The sequence below is a fragment of the Nyctereutes procyonoides genome, unplaced genomic scaffold (assembly GCF_905146905.1).
Source record: "Nyctereutes procyonoides isolate TBG_1078 unplaced genomic scaffold, NYPRO_anot_genome, whole genome shotgun sequence".
Classification (NCBI taxonomy): Eukaryota; Metazoa; Chordata; class Mammalia; order Carnivora; family Canidae; genus Nyctereutes; species Nyctereutes procyonoides.
In genome coordinates this window covers 3,231,238-3,245,676 of record NW_026575023.1, presented here as the reverse complement: position 1 = coordinate 3,245,676, position 14,439 = coordinate 3,231,238, and the positions used below count along the sequence as shown (strand labels likewise).

The 14,439-nt window shown below is 36.1% G+C and overlaps 1 protein-coding gene across 1 annotated transcript in view; it reads left to right on the top strand.

The window, feature by feature from the left end:
- TMPRSS11D (transmembrane serine protease 11D) overlaps nt 1-14,439 on the top strand; it is a 57,424-nt gene that overhangs the window by 35,671 nt on the left and 7,314 nt on the right. The window contains exons 4-7 of the mRNA XM_055342469.1: nt 2,682-2,749; nt 6,660-6,817; nt 10,464-10,502; nt 13,492-13,669. Coding sequence (XP_055198444.1) covers nt 2,682-2,749; nt 6,660-6,817; nt 10,464-10,502; nt 13,492-13,669 — 443 coding nt within the window. The remainder of the gene's footprint in view (nt 1-2,681; nt 2,750-6,659; nt 6,818-10,463; nt 10,503-13,491; nt 13,670-14,439) is intronic.

Here is a 14,439-nt window from a genome sequence, read left to right as displayed (position 1 = left end):
GATCTTCTGGTTAAACAGAAAAGAAAGTGGTAACTGGAGAGTGGTTGAAATCACAAAACAACATTATTTCTATTATTCAGCTCATGAATAGTAACAACAGAATTATAGGTATTAAGGAAGAAGACACTGAAAATAAGGTGCTTTATTTTTATGGGTAGCTAATAAGATCTTTTTTCTCTAAGGATGAAAACGTGTGATAATTACAAACTTTCTGTATGTAATGTCTTACCTTTTAATGACTAGTCTACTAACAAACTCAATGATTCACTTTGTTGGACCTTAAATAATCAACATCTCACTTCAGTTCTTATCAACTATGAATATTACTGAAGTATGGTAGTTCTATTGCATACTAGAATCCCAAGATAGTATTGTCACCCTCAGTCAGGAGGGAAATATAAAATATTTCTTTTTTTCCATTGTGTACTTGACTTTTGTCCAAGGTAATGAAAGTGTTAATAGTGCAGATGACAAAATCAAAGAAGTGGGATCCCTGGGTGGCACAGCGGTTTAGCGCCTGCCTTTGGCCCAGGGCGCGATCCTGGAGACCCGGGATCGAATCCCACGTCGGGCTCCCAGTGCATGGAGCCTGCTTCTCCCTCTTCCTGTGTCTCTGCCTCTCTCTCTAGCTCTCTGTGTGACTATCATAAATAAATAAAAATTAAAAAAAAACAAAATCAAAGAAGTGTGAAAGTGAACTTGTTTTACCCTTTGAACAGTAATAATTTTGAAAAAAGGGAAAAGGCTAAGTGTTGACTGTAACGCTCACTAAAAGCAGGTGCATAGTCTTTGGAAGTTGTAGTAGTTAACTGTGTACAGATAATTTTTAATACACCTTTGACTGTACTTTTTTAAAGATTTTATTTATTTATGTATTCATGAGAGACAGAGAGAAAGGCAGGGAGCAGGCAAAGGGAGAAGCAGACTCCCTACACGGACAGCCCAATGTGGGACTCCATCCTAGGACCCCAGGAAAGGCAGATGCTCGACCGCTGAGCCACCCAGGTGCCCCTTTTGACTGTACTTTTACAGATGGAAAAACTGAGAGGAAGAAAGGTTACAAGGCTCATTTAAGTTCTCATAGCAAGCTAACTTATCTCTGTGTTCTTCCTCAGCTTCCTTTTTCACTATCCTATTGGAATTCTCTTCAGTCATCTGCTTACTGATTTTCTACCAAACATTTGATAATTTCTAATGAAAGGGTCAATAACATTCCAATCTGGGAAATATAAAATCTTATCCATGGTCCTCTCCTTTTATCCTTGTGTCTTGAAATCAACCAATGAATCAACTTGCTTTCTTTATGTTGCTTATTATCTTAGACTTCACTAGAGTTTTCCACATAACAAAAATGTCATAATTGAGGTGGATTTTTTACTTTGGTCCAATCTAACCTGTGCAGGTGCAATGCCAAGCTACGAATTAAAATATAATCACAGGAAACATTTATCCAAATTTTAGCAATTCTTTCGCTTTAAGTCAGTTCCTTTTACTTCTGTTAAAATCAAGTAAAATTAAAGTTAAATCATTTTATTAAGATACCTCCTGTAATATACTATATTAATAAACATTAAAACCCATTCTTTGTAGTTAACTGGAATATAGTTCACCAAATAACAACAACCATTAATTCTAGATCATAGAATTTGGGGAGAGTCTTTTTTTGCTTTCTTCTTAACACTTACTAGTATTTGCAAAATTTTCAATAAAGAAACATGAACTATTTCCATAAAACCAATAGTCTCATTACTCTTTAAAATGTTCAAACCCTCTGAAAAGAAAGAAAATTATCATTTTGTCAAACAACTGGTTGGTCTGATACCAGCCTATAGGAACAGATATTTTAAAACATACGATGTGGTGTAATAGAGATTGCATAAACATTACAATCTCAAGAAGGATTGGTGTCAGATCCTGGTTTAATGTAACATTCAGCATACTACTTAATTTCCATGTCCACCTCTCCCTTGTTTCTGCCTTACCATATAAGCTGGTGGAATCTGCTCCCTTAATAGGAAACCTCAGTACCTCTAACTGACCCTGCATCATGAGAGAACCATTCCAGTCACAGAACAGCCCATAGTTCACTACAAAGCTGTGCTTTCACTGAGCTTTATAACTCAAGAGCACCATCCTTGCTGGGACTGAAAAATGATTCAGGGAAATGGTTAAGGTTAGGTCAGGAAATTACCAACTGATGTTAAAAATAATCTCTGATGTTTACATATTAGTCAGAATTATCAAGGAAAAAACTGCCCTTTGCATCTTGTGCCCCTTTTCATCACTCATTTTATTCTGTTTTTACCCACTTAAAAACAGTGGTTGGGGAATCACACAAATATAAGTTGTAACATGGACTCCCCTAGTGTGGGCTTGGCACCTACCCGAACACTCATGGGGAGAGCCACCAAGTAAAACATCTGATGTTGAGATGACTTCTAGTGAAGACACATCTTGTCCATTATCATCTTTGTATCATAGATGAGGAAATAGGCATTGCATCAGAGGGCTGCATCACCAGCCTAAATCAATCTCATGTGTTCTGAGATGGAATTGAACTGAACTGAAAACTCTAGTCCCTATTCCTCATTAACTTAAGCCCTATGTTGCAAGTTTGGGAGGAAGAAGGAAGGGGAAGAACAACTGAAACTATGAAGAGGTCTTTTCCTTTCTTTCTACAGATTACTAAAACATTCAGAGAATCAAATTTAAGAAATCAGTTCATCAGAGCTCATGTTGTCAAACTGAGGTAAGTGGAACTATATAAAAAATATATGAGTTTAGACACAATTTGGCCCATTTGACTTGTTCACAACGTGGATAATAAATGAGACATTCATGCAAGTTGTCGCAATATTATGAAAGTAGTATCCTGGGCAGCTTAAAAAACAATGCCAAAACCAAAACAAAACATGCCACATATGATCTAATTACTAATGTAGATACACATCTCATTTCAATTCTTGATAGGAAAGGAAGAAAGGTTAAAGAGAGTCAGGTGAAGGTATGGTAGCAAGGGCATCCTACTGTATAAATCCAGTGGATCCCATTTACAATACAGAGTAGGTAAACCGTTGTGCAATGCTTTGGTCATGGGCATATTCATACAAGATCAGAAGTCTATGACCAACATCAAGCTTTTTGGTTTGTATCTGCATGGAATGCTAGGATATAAAGGATGCTGTGGCCAAAGCCAAGCACGTTTTGCATGAATTAATAATAAGGGGAGTAGCAGTAGCTATTTGACATTCATGCCTTAGTTGAATGTGTACCTATCTGTGTGATGTGATGAGACAGGCCCTCTCAACTAAAATACCAACCCTCCCACAAATGCCTCAAATGCTCACATTACCCAATCCTTCAAATAAGCAAAGTCCTTTGGAAGAGAGAGAGGTATTTCTCAAATAACACCACTACAAGAAAATTAACATTTCTTATTTTTGTAGAATCACTTAGTAAGTCCCAGGAGCATGAACATCTGGTCAGATAAATTTTGTTAAGAAATGAGTGGAGAAGGAAGAATCCATGGGAAGAGTATTTATCAAAATGAATTTCAGTCAGTTCAGGGCACATTCACCTTAGCACTTTCTTGTGAAAATTTCTGTACTGGCCACCAGCTCTCAAAATGCATAGGACGGATGAACCATCTGCATTTCCCCCTCCACCTTCCCACCTACTGCTCAATCCCTTACAATCTCACTTCTTACCACAAAATGCTAATTACCCTTGCCAAGTTCAACAAGCTCCAGGTCACAAGCTCCAAACAAACTATACTAGTCTTCTATTTGGACCTCTCAATGGCATTTGATACTATTGTAAATTATTTTCAATCATCCTTGAAATAGTAGCACTTTGGGGTTTCTATGACCCTACCTACCTCTATTTTTCCTTACCTCTCCATTTACTCCTCAATTTTCTTCACTAGGTCTAATTCCTTCCCTGCACATCCTTCAAATATTGTTGGATATCACCCTGTGCTATAAACCTCTCGTCTTCTCAGTTTACATTCTCTCTTTTCAGCAACTTCATTGCCCTTTATACGTTCTATATGTTTATTCTCAAAGTTGCATTTCTGGGCCAGTCCTCTCTTCTCATCTCTAGACATGCTTGTACATAGCCACTACTTGACGTCATCATACAGATATCTCACAGTCAGCTCAGCTTTACCGTATCCAGACCTGAACCTATCATCTCTCCCCAACCAAATGTTGTTCTTCTACTTGCCTACTTCCATCAATGGCATCACCTTCAATCTACTTGCTCAAGAAAGAAATATGCAAGTCATTTTTAATTTCTCTTCCCCCTCAATCATCTAATCTTTCAATTCTGTTTCCTAATGTCAATTCTATTTGCCTAAATGTCTCTAAGATCCATAACTTTTCTTCAAATAGTGCCCTCAACCATCTCTTTCCTAGACTATAAATAGTTTCCCTAATGCTCCTTTCCCCTAGTCTTGCTCCACTCATTCTACACAGCAGCCAGAAAGACTTTGTGAAACAAAATTCTAAACATATTATTCCCTTAGTTAAAATCCTTTTCTTGGCCACTTTCTTGCAATATGTCAAATATTATATATAAATATATGTATATCAAACATACATGTATTCTTGATATATATAATGTGTGTGTATGTAACAAAGCTTACAGAATCATCCTTTATCTGACTTCCTCTTACCATCTCCTTCTATGGGCTTATCTTTCACTACCCTCCATCTAGACTAGTCTCAGTTTCACTAGACTTCGCTCAGTTCTTCATTATGCCTAACCTCAAGAGCAGTTTTCAATATTTTATTTTCAATATTTATGTATCCTTATAGGTTATACATTTCTCCTAAAACAGAAACACAGCTAGTTATATTTTCTAACACATTCTGATCATCTTTGCCTTATTTTAGTGATTATTCTTAAAATTTAAATGAGAGTTGGCCTAATCCACTATCCTTCTTCCAAATAATAGAGGGAATTTTGAACTCTTGTTCATGCTATTATGAATGATGTTTTAGTTCAATCCTACTTGTAATGACCTCAAATTAGTCATTGTAATGATACATTACCAGTTTACTATTTTCCTTGCTCCCTATTTCTTACTCTACCTCCTGGGTTCAATCTCCTTCTTACTGAATTACTTCCTTTACATATTTTCACACGAATCCATGTACCTTTAAGTATCCTTTTTGTTTTGCTTTGATGGTGGTAATGCAAATCCAAAACTTTCATGCAGCTAGGCTCATGATCATGAATTATCAGGAGAATCTTCATTTTTCTGTCTAGACCTGGAACTGTGAGATACATAAACTTCTTTTTTTATGATATGATGAGCACATTTTTTTTCTTTCCAATCCATGCTTTCACTGAGGGTTTAGTTCTTTGAGAATCCTGGTCTTATTTAGAAACCTCACGTTCATCTCCCTAATTAGCACTAGCCCAGAGCCTCCTCTCCAGCATACATGTAAATGCTACAGCTCAAGTCTGTTGGACATTCTAGTGATTACTACATAATATTCATGTTTTTTATGTTTGGTCTTCCAAGATTTCTCTTACTTTAATGTGAGCTTAGTTCTATATTTCAAATTACATTTATTACATTTAATTGAGCATTTCTGGTCTTTAAAAACTATTTAGGCTTTCATGTTGCTAGAAATGCAAGCTATAATTATTTCTTCAGTGTCTGCTCCTTTATTTAAATTCCAAAATCCATGAGAATGGCAACTATGAATCTTGGTCACAGGTAATTTTTGAAACTAACAACAGTGCCTAGTACAAGAAGGTGGCTATTTAACATTTGCTAAGTAAATATTAAATTAATATCTGGAATGAGTTTTATTATAGAAATGACAATTGAGAGGAGAGGAAGAGACCTAGAATAAATACTAGGAACAAACTTATCTAATGCACATTTTCAGAAAATATAATGGCTAATGTTAGGTGGAAGAAATTATTTACATGGTAATTTTCATGTAAGGAGGTGGAAATTATATCGATTTATGATAATCATAGCCTTTAGTCAAATTACTAAGGTTAATTGTGGAGAATATCTGTGGCTAACTGACAAAGAGTTAAAATTTTAACATATGACTACAAAAGTTAAATTTTGCTTTTGTAGCCACATTAACACACTTAGGTACTAGAAAATTAACCTGATCCTTTAAATCACATAATTTGGAAACTCTTCTCTTTAGAGTTTTGTTTAATGAGATAATTTTTTCTTTTTTTTTTTAAGATTTGTGAAGTCTAATAATAGCTAACAATTATTCACTTACTGTATGCTATGTACTCTTCCCAAAAGTTTTGCATGTATTAATTCACATAACATTCATTACAATTTATTTTAACGTGAAGAGACTCAGATACAGAAAGATTAAGGAACAAATAACTTACCAAAGTTGAACAGTAAATGGCAGATTTGATATCCAACCTCTGGTGTTCCGACTTCAAAGCCAGCTATACTGCATGGTGGGTGGTATGCTATGCTCTGAAATCAAATATTTGTGGAATAGCATTGTGATATATCAGTAAGTATGCAAACACTGTTATATGAATCTGTTCTAAAGTCAAATTCCCCAAGTAAAATTTTTAATGTTTAATCAATAAGAGTATATATAAACAGAATAGCAGAAAATTGTAATTATTTATTTTTTTAATATATTTATGGTTTTTAGGCAAGAAGGTAATGGTGTGATAGCAGATGTTGTCATGAAATTTAAATTCACTAGAAATAACAATGGAGCATTGATGAAAAGCAGAATTAAGTCTGTTTTACACCAAATGCTGAATAATTCTGGAAACTTGGAAATAAGCCCTTCAACTGAGATAACATGCAAGTACCATTTTTATATGCCATTTTATACCAAAATATCAACTTAAACAGGTATAATTCAGGTTTTAATTTAATGAAACTGACCTTTTATTTCCTTGAAATTAACCTTTATGAAAACAATATATTATAAAGGTAGACATAATGCATAGTTCTCCAAAATAAAACATTCTAAAGTTTAAAGAATCATTTAGTATTCATATAGTAAATTTTATTAGCTAAAAATTCTTTAGTAATTTTCCTCAACACTCCTTATGAGAGATGTTGTTGCCAGATGTTCAATCTGTATATATGCCATAGAAATGGTAACTAGCTGCTCAAGATCAGAGAACAATTTTTTTAAAGAACACTTATTTTAGTAAATGTCTATTTCAATTTTTCTACAGTAGAATAAATACTTGTCTTGATGACTGTAGATACGTAAGGCTGTTTGGTAGCATTCAGATTCACCACAACAATCAGAGAACAATTTAACTGCCACTCCACCTCATCCAGAACACAGAATGCAATTGGAAGGTATCTGATAAATACTTGTAGAATAAAGACGAAAATTAGATTTAGCGACATCCCTAACTCCTCTCTGAAAATATCTGTAACTCTGCTTGTCTTAAGTCTATTTCCACTTTTTTCCCACCCCTATTTCTACCTGTTTGGTCCAAGCCAACATAATTTCTGACTTGAACTACTGCAGTAGCCTCTATACTATTCTTTTTAATATTTTCTTGGCCCCTTCCAAAATACTGTCCACATACTGATCAAGGAAATATTTTAAAACATAATTTCAATATTACTTAAAAGCTTCCCATGACTTCCCACAAATAAAATAAACAAACAAAAAAATACCTGTAACTAGGATACCGAATTTCCTGGCTTACCCAGGACAGTCCGAGTTCATGCCAATTGTCCAAGAACCATTATTAATATTGATCCCTTGGTGTCCTGGCTCGACACTAAATGATATGACCATCTGTTCTAAAGCACTGCATTATCTGGTTCATACTTGACCCTTCAGCTACTTATTATACTACTTACCACTCTTCCTCATTCACCATAATCCGGTCACACTTTCATTTTTTTCCACCTGCCAAACTCCTCTCCTTCCTGCCTCAGGGCTTTTGCATACATTGTTCCAGTTTCTTTAAAAAAAAAATTATTTATTTATTTATTTATTTATTTATTTATTTATTTTAGGGAGAGAGAGAAAGCAAGAGAGAAAGACAAGCAGGAGAGAGGGAGAAGCAGTCTCCCCACCAAGCAGGGAGCCTGACACAGGGCTCAATCCCTGAACCCTCAGATCATGATGAGCCAAAGGCAGACACTTAACCATCCAGGAGTCCCCCATTGTTCCAGTTTCTTATGATACTCACTAGATCACCCCCTTGAATCCATAGGTCTTATCTGAATCACAGCTTTCTAACGTAAGCCTTTTTAAACTTCCATTACTCGATTATTTACCTGTATCACTGACTTCATTTTCCTTCATAACATCCGTCACAATCGAAACCACAAAACATTTTGTGTGTTTTTTGTATTGTTTGTCTTCAACCTACTCTGTAAGCTTCCTGAAGGCAAGAATCAGTCTGTCCTGTTCATCCTAATGTCCTTCTACTACCCAATATCTAACATAAAATAGATACTCCATTAATATTTCTTGCATGACTAGAAAAAAAGACTTAATATGTGCATAAAATTTAAAGACTCTCCTCCAACTTTGTCATGCACTGCTATCTTAATAAACCATGATTCCCTCATAATAAGCTCAACATTAAAGGATTTTGGTAGCCCCCACGCTGGACTGGTATTCAATCAGTATATGCCTGTCACAGCTATACTAACTGTTAAGATATTGAAATGTTTTCCTATGTGTTGACAAACCACCACCACACTAGGCCCACCGAGGTGTCGTCCCAGGCTCTTCAAATCCTCCCATCCCTACCCTGGACTCCCAGCTCATCCCCCATAACTGCAGAGTTAATGATTAGCATAGCTAGGAACTTCCCAGACACTGCTCTAGCTCCAAGGTTTGTTGTGTCCTTTCTGACTGGCTAATGCTCATCCATTACAGTTTGCTTACTCCTCAGAACAATCATATCTTATACTTTTATTGTTCCCACTCAAAAAAGAAGAGAATGACTCAGGGTTATACAATCAGCATGTATGGAAGGCAGGATTTGAACTCAAGTCTCTCTTATCCAAAGAACAAAAAGGGGTGGTCAGTTCTTTCCTGCCTCTAAAAGGATGTTTTGGCTCCTCTGACACTCACAAAGCGATATAATTCCCAAACCCTGTGACACTTTTGGCAGCAATTAAGTTTGGATAAACTGATGTTAGAGAGCATGAAAACTTGTCTGAGATGTTTTACGTTTATTTTATGGGAAATAAGCTGATTTCTCATTAAAAGTTTTCAAGCAAGGAAATGTCTGACATACATTTTTTAGAAAAAACAGCCTGGCAAAGTAGAGATAGACATACTGAAAAGTACAAAAGTTGAGGCAGGGAATTCAGATTGGAAGTTATTGTAATTAGCAAAGACGTCAAATGATGAAAGTATGAATTAAAGTTATAGCCAGGGGGATGGAGAGGATGAGATGCACCTAATTCAAAGGTTTGTTAGAGGCTAGAAGGTACAAAATCTGAAAAACAATAAGAGATGAAGATGACAGGAAGGGAAGAATTAGAGACTGTTTCAGATTTCTAGCTACCGGTAGAAGTGGGATCATTTCCTAAAGGAGGAAATATAACATAAGTGGCAAATTTGAGGTAAATTTGGTCACGTTGAGTTTGAGATGGCTGTAGGACGTGCAAAGAAAGCAGCTCTGTAAGCAGACCTTAAATTGGAATAGACAGACCCTTACTATCTGCTAAACATTTTTTCTATCTGTGCCCTCCCACCATTTCCCTCTTGCTGCACTTGCACTGCTCTACTGACTTGATGATTCCACAAGACATCATACATCTCCATACACTTGGACCCACTACACTTTCCACCTGGAATACCTTTTCACTGCTTGTCTGCCTGGAAAGTTCCTTTTAGGTCTTCAAAATGCATCTGAAATGCTTTTCTCACCATGACAACTCAGTGAATCCCTCAGGTAGCATGATAACCCTCTCCCTTTTCCTCTCCACTTAAATTTATTTGAATGGGTCCTTGAATAATTTCTAGCTGTAAATTATGTGAGGGCAAACCTCCTGTGTTTTGCTCACTGTTATACCTGCAGTACCAAGATTAGTATCAGTATTCTTGCACTAAAGTAGTACATACATCTCTATATACCTGCATATATATTCAAGTAAATGAAAATTTAACTTCTCTTATACTGTTTTCCCAACTAAATCGAGTGACTTGAGGGCAGGAATATCTTTTAAATATCTTTTAAGTATCTTTTAGTGTTTGATGAGAAATTAAAACACAAACTTTAATATAAATAACAATAAATTGGGGGAATATTGTAAGTGCAGAGATTTCTGGGGCTTATGACTCAGAGGTTCTTTTAGCAGGTCTAGGAAGAAGCCTAGAAATCTGTATCTTATCAGCTCTCTGAGTGATTCTGATGATGGCTGTCTGAGGACTACATTTAAGAAATTAAGGTGAAATAATATACAGTCCTTCTGGTATTGATCTTACTCTCACTTTTTTTTTTAACACCAGTCATTACTGACCAGGATACAGTAAATATTTTCACTGAAGGTAAGTTTCAAAATTATCTCATAAAAATGATTTACCAAAATATAAATAGTAAATGTTCAAGTGTTTGTACTGTTTGCCAAGGTAGTTTCTGTTAAGGTGTTATCTTTAGTCTCAATTCACTCTTGTGCGCTGCTGTTGAGATAAAACATCACTGATTCCATTGGCCCATGGAGTGATGTTTAGGTTTTCACCTCCTTTTAAAAGGAGGTGGCAGCAGTGGCATTCTGGGTCGAGTCAGACCTCAGGGAAATTTTCGTGGCAGCCTTGGGAACCTTTTCTTACCCTGTTCTATGTTGGCATTTCTGTAGACTTGTAAATTATGTTTGGTGATACCATTTATATGGCTCCCCCTAACCACTAGAATAGTCTGCTTTGTTGTTTAGGGTAATTTAGATTAATTAAAAAGAATAATAGGGATGCCTGGGTGGCTCAGCAGTTAAGCATCTGCCTCCGGCTCAGGCCATGATCCTGAAGACCTGGGATCGAGTCCCACATCAGGCTCCCAGCTTGGAACCTACTTCTCCCTCTGCCTGTGTCTCTGCCTTTCTCTCTCTGTGTCTTTCCTGAATAAATAAATAAAATTTATTTTAAAAAAGGAATAATAAAAAATTATAAAAGTATTTTCAGTTTAATTTCTCTAATCTGAAAGAAAAGTCACTACTTTTCAATGTAATTCTGTATATTCTCAGGCTAGCACAACAGAAATATAAACCCTAGAAAAACAGCTCTTTACTTCTCTAGTGATGAAATGTAGTTAGAAACTAGTTCAGTGTACCTCAATAGCTGGCCTATATCAAATACTTAACTGATGTTAAGTTACTTAACTGATGCTACCTTTATGGGTATTTTTCAACTTCGTTATGTATTTAATTCATGCTTCCTTTTAATGAAAACGTGCTTCAGTAATTTACTAGGGAATTTGGTTGAAGGATACAGGGGAGGAACTTATGTTCTGTGTATACTCTTAATGGAAGTCTGGCCCTCCTTTATCTGGAAAGTCTGTTAGGAAAAAATACCTTTGGATACATGTCCTATTGAAGCAATCTCACTACTTTAGAGCAATAGAAATTATTGTTGGTGACTTACTTCTAACTTCTTAGTAATCAACTTAAAAAATGGAAACAAATCATAGGGATGGGAATTGGGAGGACTTGAATGATCATTTCAGCTTCACCCGTTGGAGTGTTCATGGGTTTTCTTTCTTATGATGTGTAAATAAGCCTCTCTAGATACTGAGAGACCCTCACTTACCCTTAAGAATAGTCTGTGAACCTGAAGTAACTCTTTTTCAAGGGCACATCTGGTAATAGAGAGTCGGTTATGGAGATGGCCCTGAAATTACATAAGGAGTTGAATTACCACTATGGGGATTTCTTGATAAGAACAGTTTTCCAACGTCAGTGTACACATGAATCACTTGTTAGAATGCAGCTTCTAGTAAGCTCTGAGGATCTAACATACAGCACGGTGCCTATGGTCAATAACACAGTATTGTATGCTTGCAAGTTGCTAAAAGTAGACCTTCATCATTCTTACCACACATGCACAAGAAGAGTTAACTATGTGAGCTGATGGAGGTGTTGGTTGCCTTGATCTTGGCAATCAACAATGTATACGTATATCAACTCATTGCACTGTACACTTTAAATATACAGAATTATATTTGTCAATTATTCCACGATAAAGTTGAGGAGGAGGGGAACACAGCTTCTGATTTTTCCCTAGTGTGGGTCTTAGAGTCCATTTTTTTCAACTTTGAGGTATAATTGACAATATTGTAAGATATTTAAAGTACACAAGATCATGATTTGTTATATGTATACATTATGAAAAAATTCCATCTAGTTAACATATTCATAGCCTCACATGTTTAACACCTCTCCACACACACTTTTTTGGTGAGAGCATTTAAGTTCTATACTCCTAGAAAATTTCAATTATACAATAGTGTTATGAACTATAGTCATCATGTTATACACTAGATCCTCAGACCTTATTTACCTCATGCCTGAAAGTTTTTACACTTTTACCAAATTCTCTCCATTTCCCCAACCCTCTAGCTCGTGGCAACTGCTTTCTACTCATTCTTTTTAGGAGCTTGACTATTTTTTTTTAAGATTCCACAACATATAGGTGGTACTATTTGTCTGACTTACTTTACTTAGCATGATACTCTCCAGTTCATCCATATTGTTGCGAACAAAAGAATTCCCTTCTTATTTAAGGCTGAATAATAACCCTCTGTGTGTATGTGTGTGTGTAAACATTCTTTTCACCCATTCATCCACCAATAGACCCTTAGACTATCTTCACACAATGGCAACATTTCTAATAAATTTCCAGGGTATGCCCGTACTGTAGGTACACAGACTGTAGGTACACAGACTGCACTTTTGAATAGGAAAGCTATAGAGAAGATGGAAATTTCCTAGTAAACTTGTGGCTCAAGCTGTTATATCCAGCACTGACCTATCTTAACTTATTTTCATGAAAAATTCCAGAGAACACAAGCTGCTCCAGAATTTGAAGCTCCATGTCAATTAAGTTCAGAAATAATCTCTAAAATGCAGTCTATAGGGCAGCCCAGGTGGCTCAGTGGTTTAGCGCCGCCTTCAGCCCAGGGTGTGATCCTGGAGACCAGGGATCGAGTCCCACATTGGGCTCCCTGCATGGAGCCTGCTTCTCCCTCTGCCTGTGTCTCTGCCTCTCTCTCTCTCTCTTTCTCTCTCTCTCTCTCTCTTTGTGTGTGTGTGTGTCTCATGAATAAATGAATAAAATCTTTAAAAAAATAAATTAAATGCAGTCTATAGTCAATAGTAGTCACATAAATACCCTAAAAAATAACACACTGATCATGCTTTTGGAAAGCCTAGCATGTCCTGGGGAAGAATACATAAAAGACAAGTTGTAAAAGATAGATTCTTGGCAGCATCTCCCCAAAGTAAATGAATCATGATCTTCCAGCACTTTAATGCCTTTTTCTCATTAGGATGTGGGGCCCGTCCAGACCTAATAACTTTGTCTGAGGAGAGGATCCTAGGAGGCAACAAGGCTGAAGAAGGAGATTGGCCATGGCAAGTCAGTCTACAGAAGAATAATGTTCACCACTGTGGAGGTGTCCTGATCAGTAGCATGTGGATCCTGTCAGCAGCTCACTGCTTCAGAAGGTGAGACCACAGCTTACCTACCCATCCAGGAATGACTAGGAGAGACATATATAGAAGAACTCCACCCATACCTCCCAGGACTGAACATAATTGGATTATGCTAAAAGGAATTGAATGCAAAAAGAAAAAATTAATGAGTCTTTTCTTCCTATTCATAATAGCAAAAACAATCATTTTTTTCTCCCTTCAGCTTGCTAAATTTAATCCAATTTTTTTTTCTGTTTCAGGCAATAGCATGGCATCATGATAAAGAACAATGGTTTATATGTCAGAATGTTTCACTTAAATCCTAGCTATGAAAGCTTGGGAAATTTATTGAACCTTTATAAGCCTCTTTTATTTTTCTTCCAAATTAGGGGCATACTATTACCTATGTCTTAGTGTTTTTGATAGAATTAAATACACTAATGTAAACATATGTTAAATCTTAGCAAAATGAATTGCTACAGGATGTTTGCACATTATATCATGAAAGCTGATCAGCGGGCTGATGGCTGATCTGAGACTGTTGTATGCCATTAACTAATTCTCTCAAAACAATTATTGAATATCTACTATGAGCATAGTATTATCAGAGAAGCTAATTAAACACTGCTCATACTTTAAAGGAGCCTACAATCTAATGTTAGAGATAGATATGCACAAAAATAACGTCAATAATGATGAGTAGCGTAAATAACATGAATTTAAACTACTTAAAGTTCTTCATTGATGTGACTGAAGGTTATTGCTAACATGAAAGTAATAAACTGCCAGGGTAGAGTAGGATG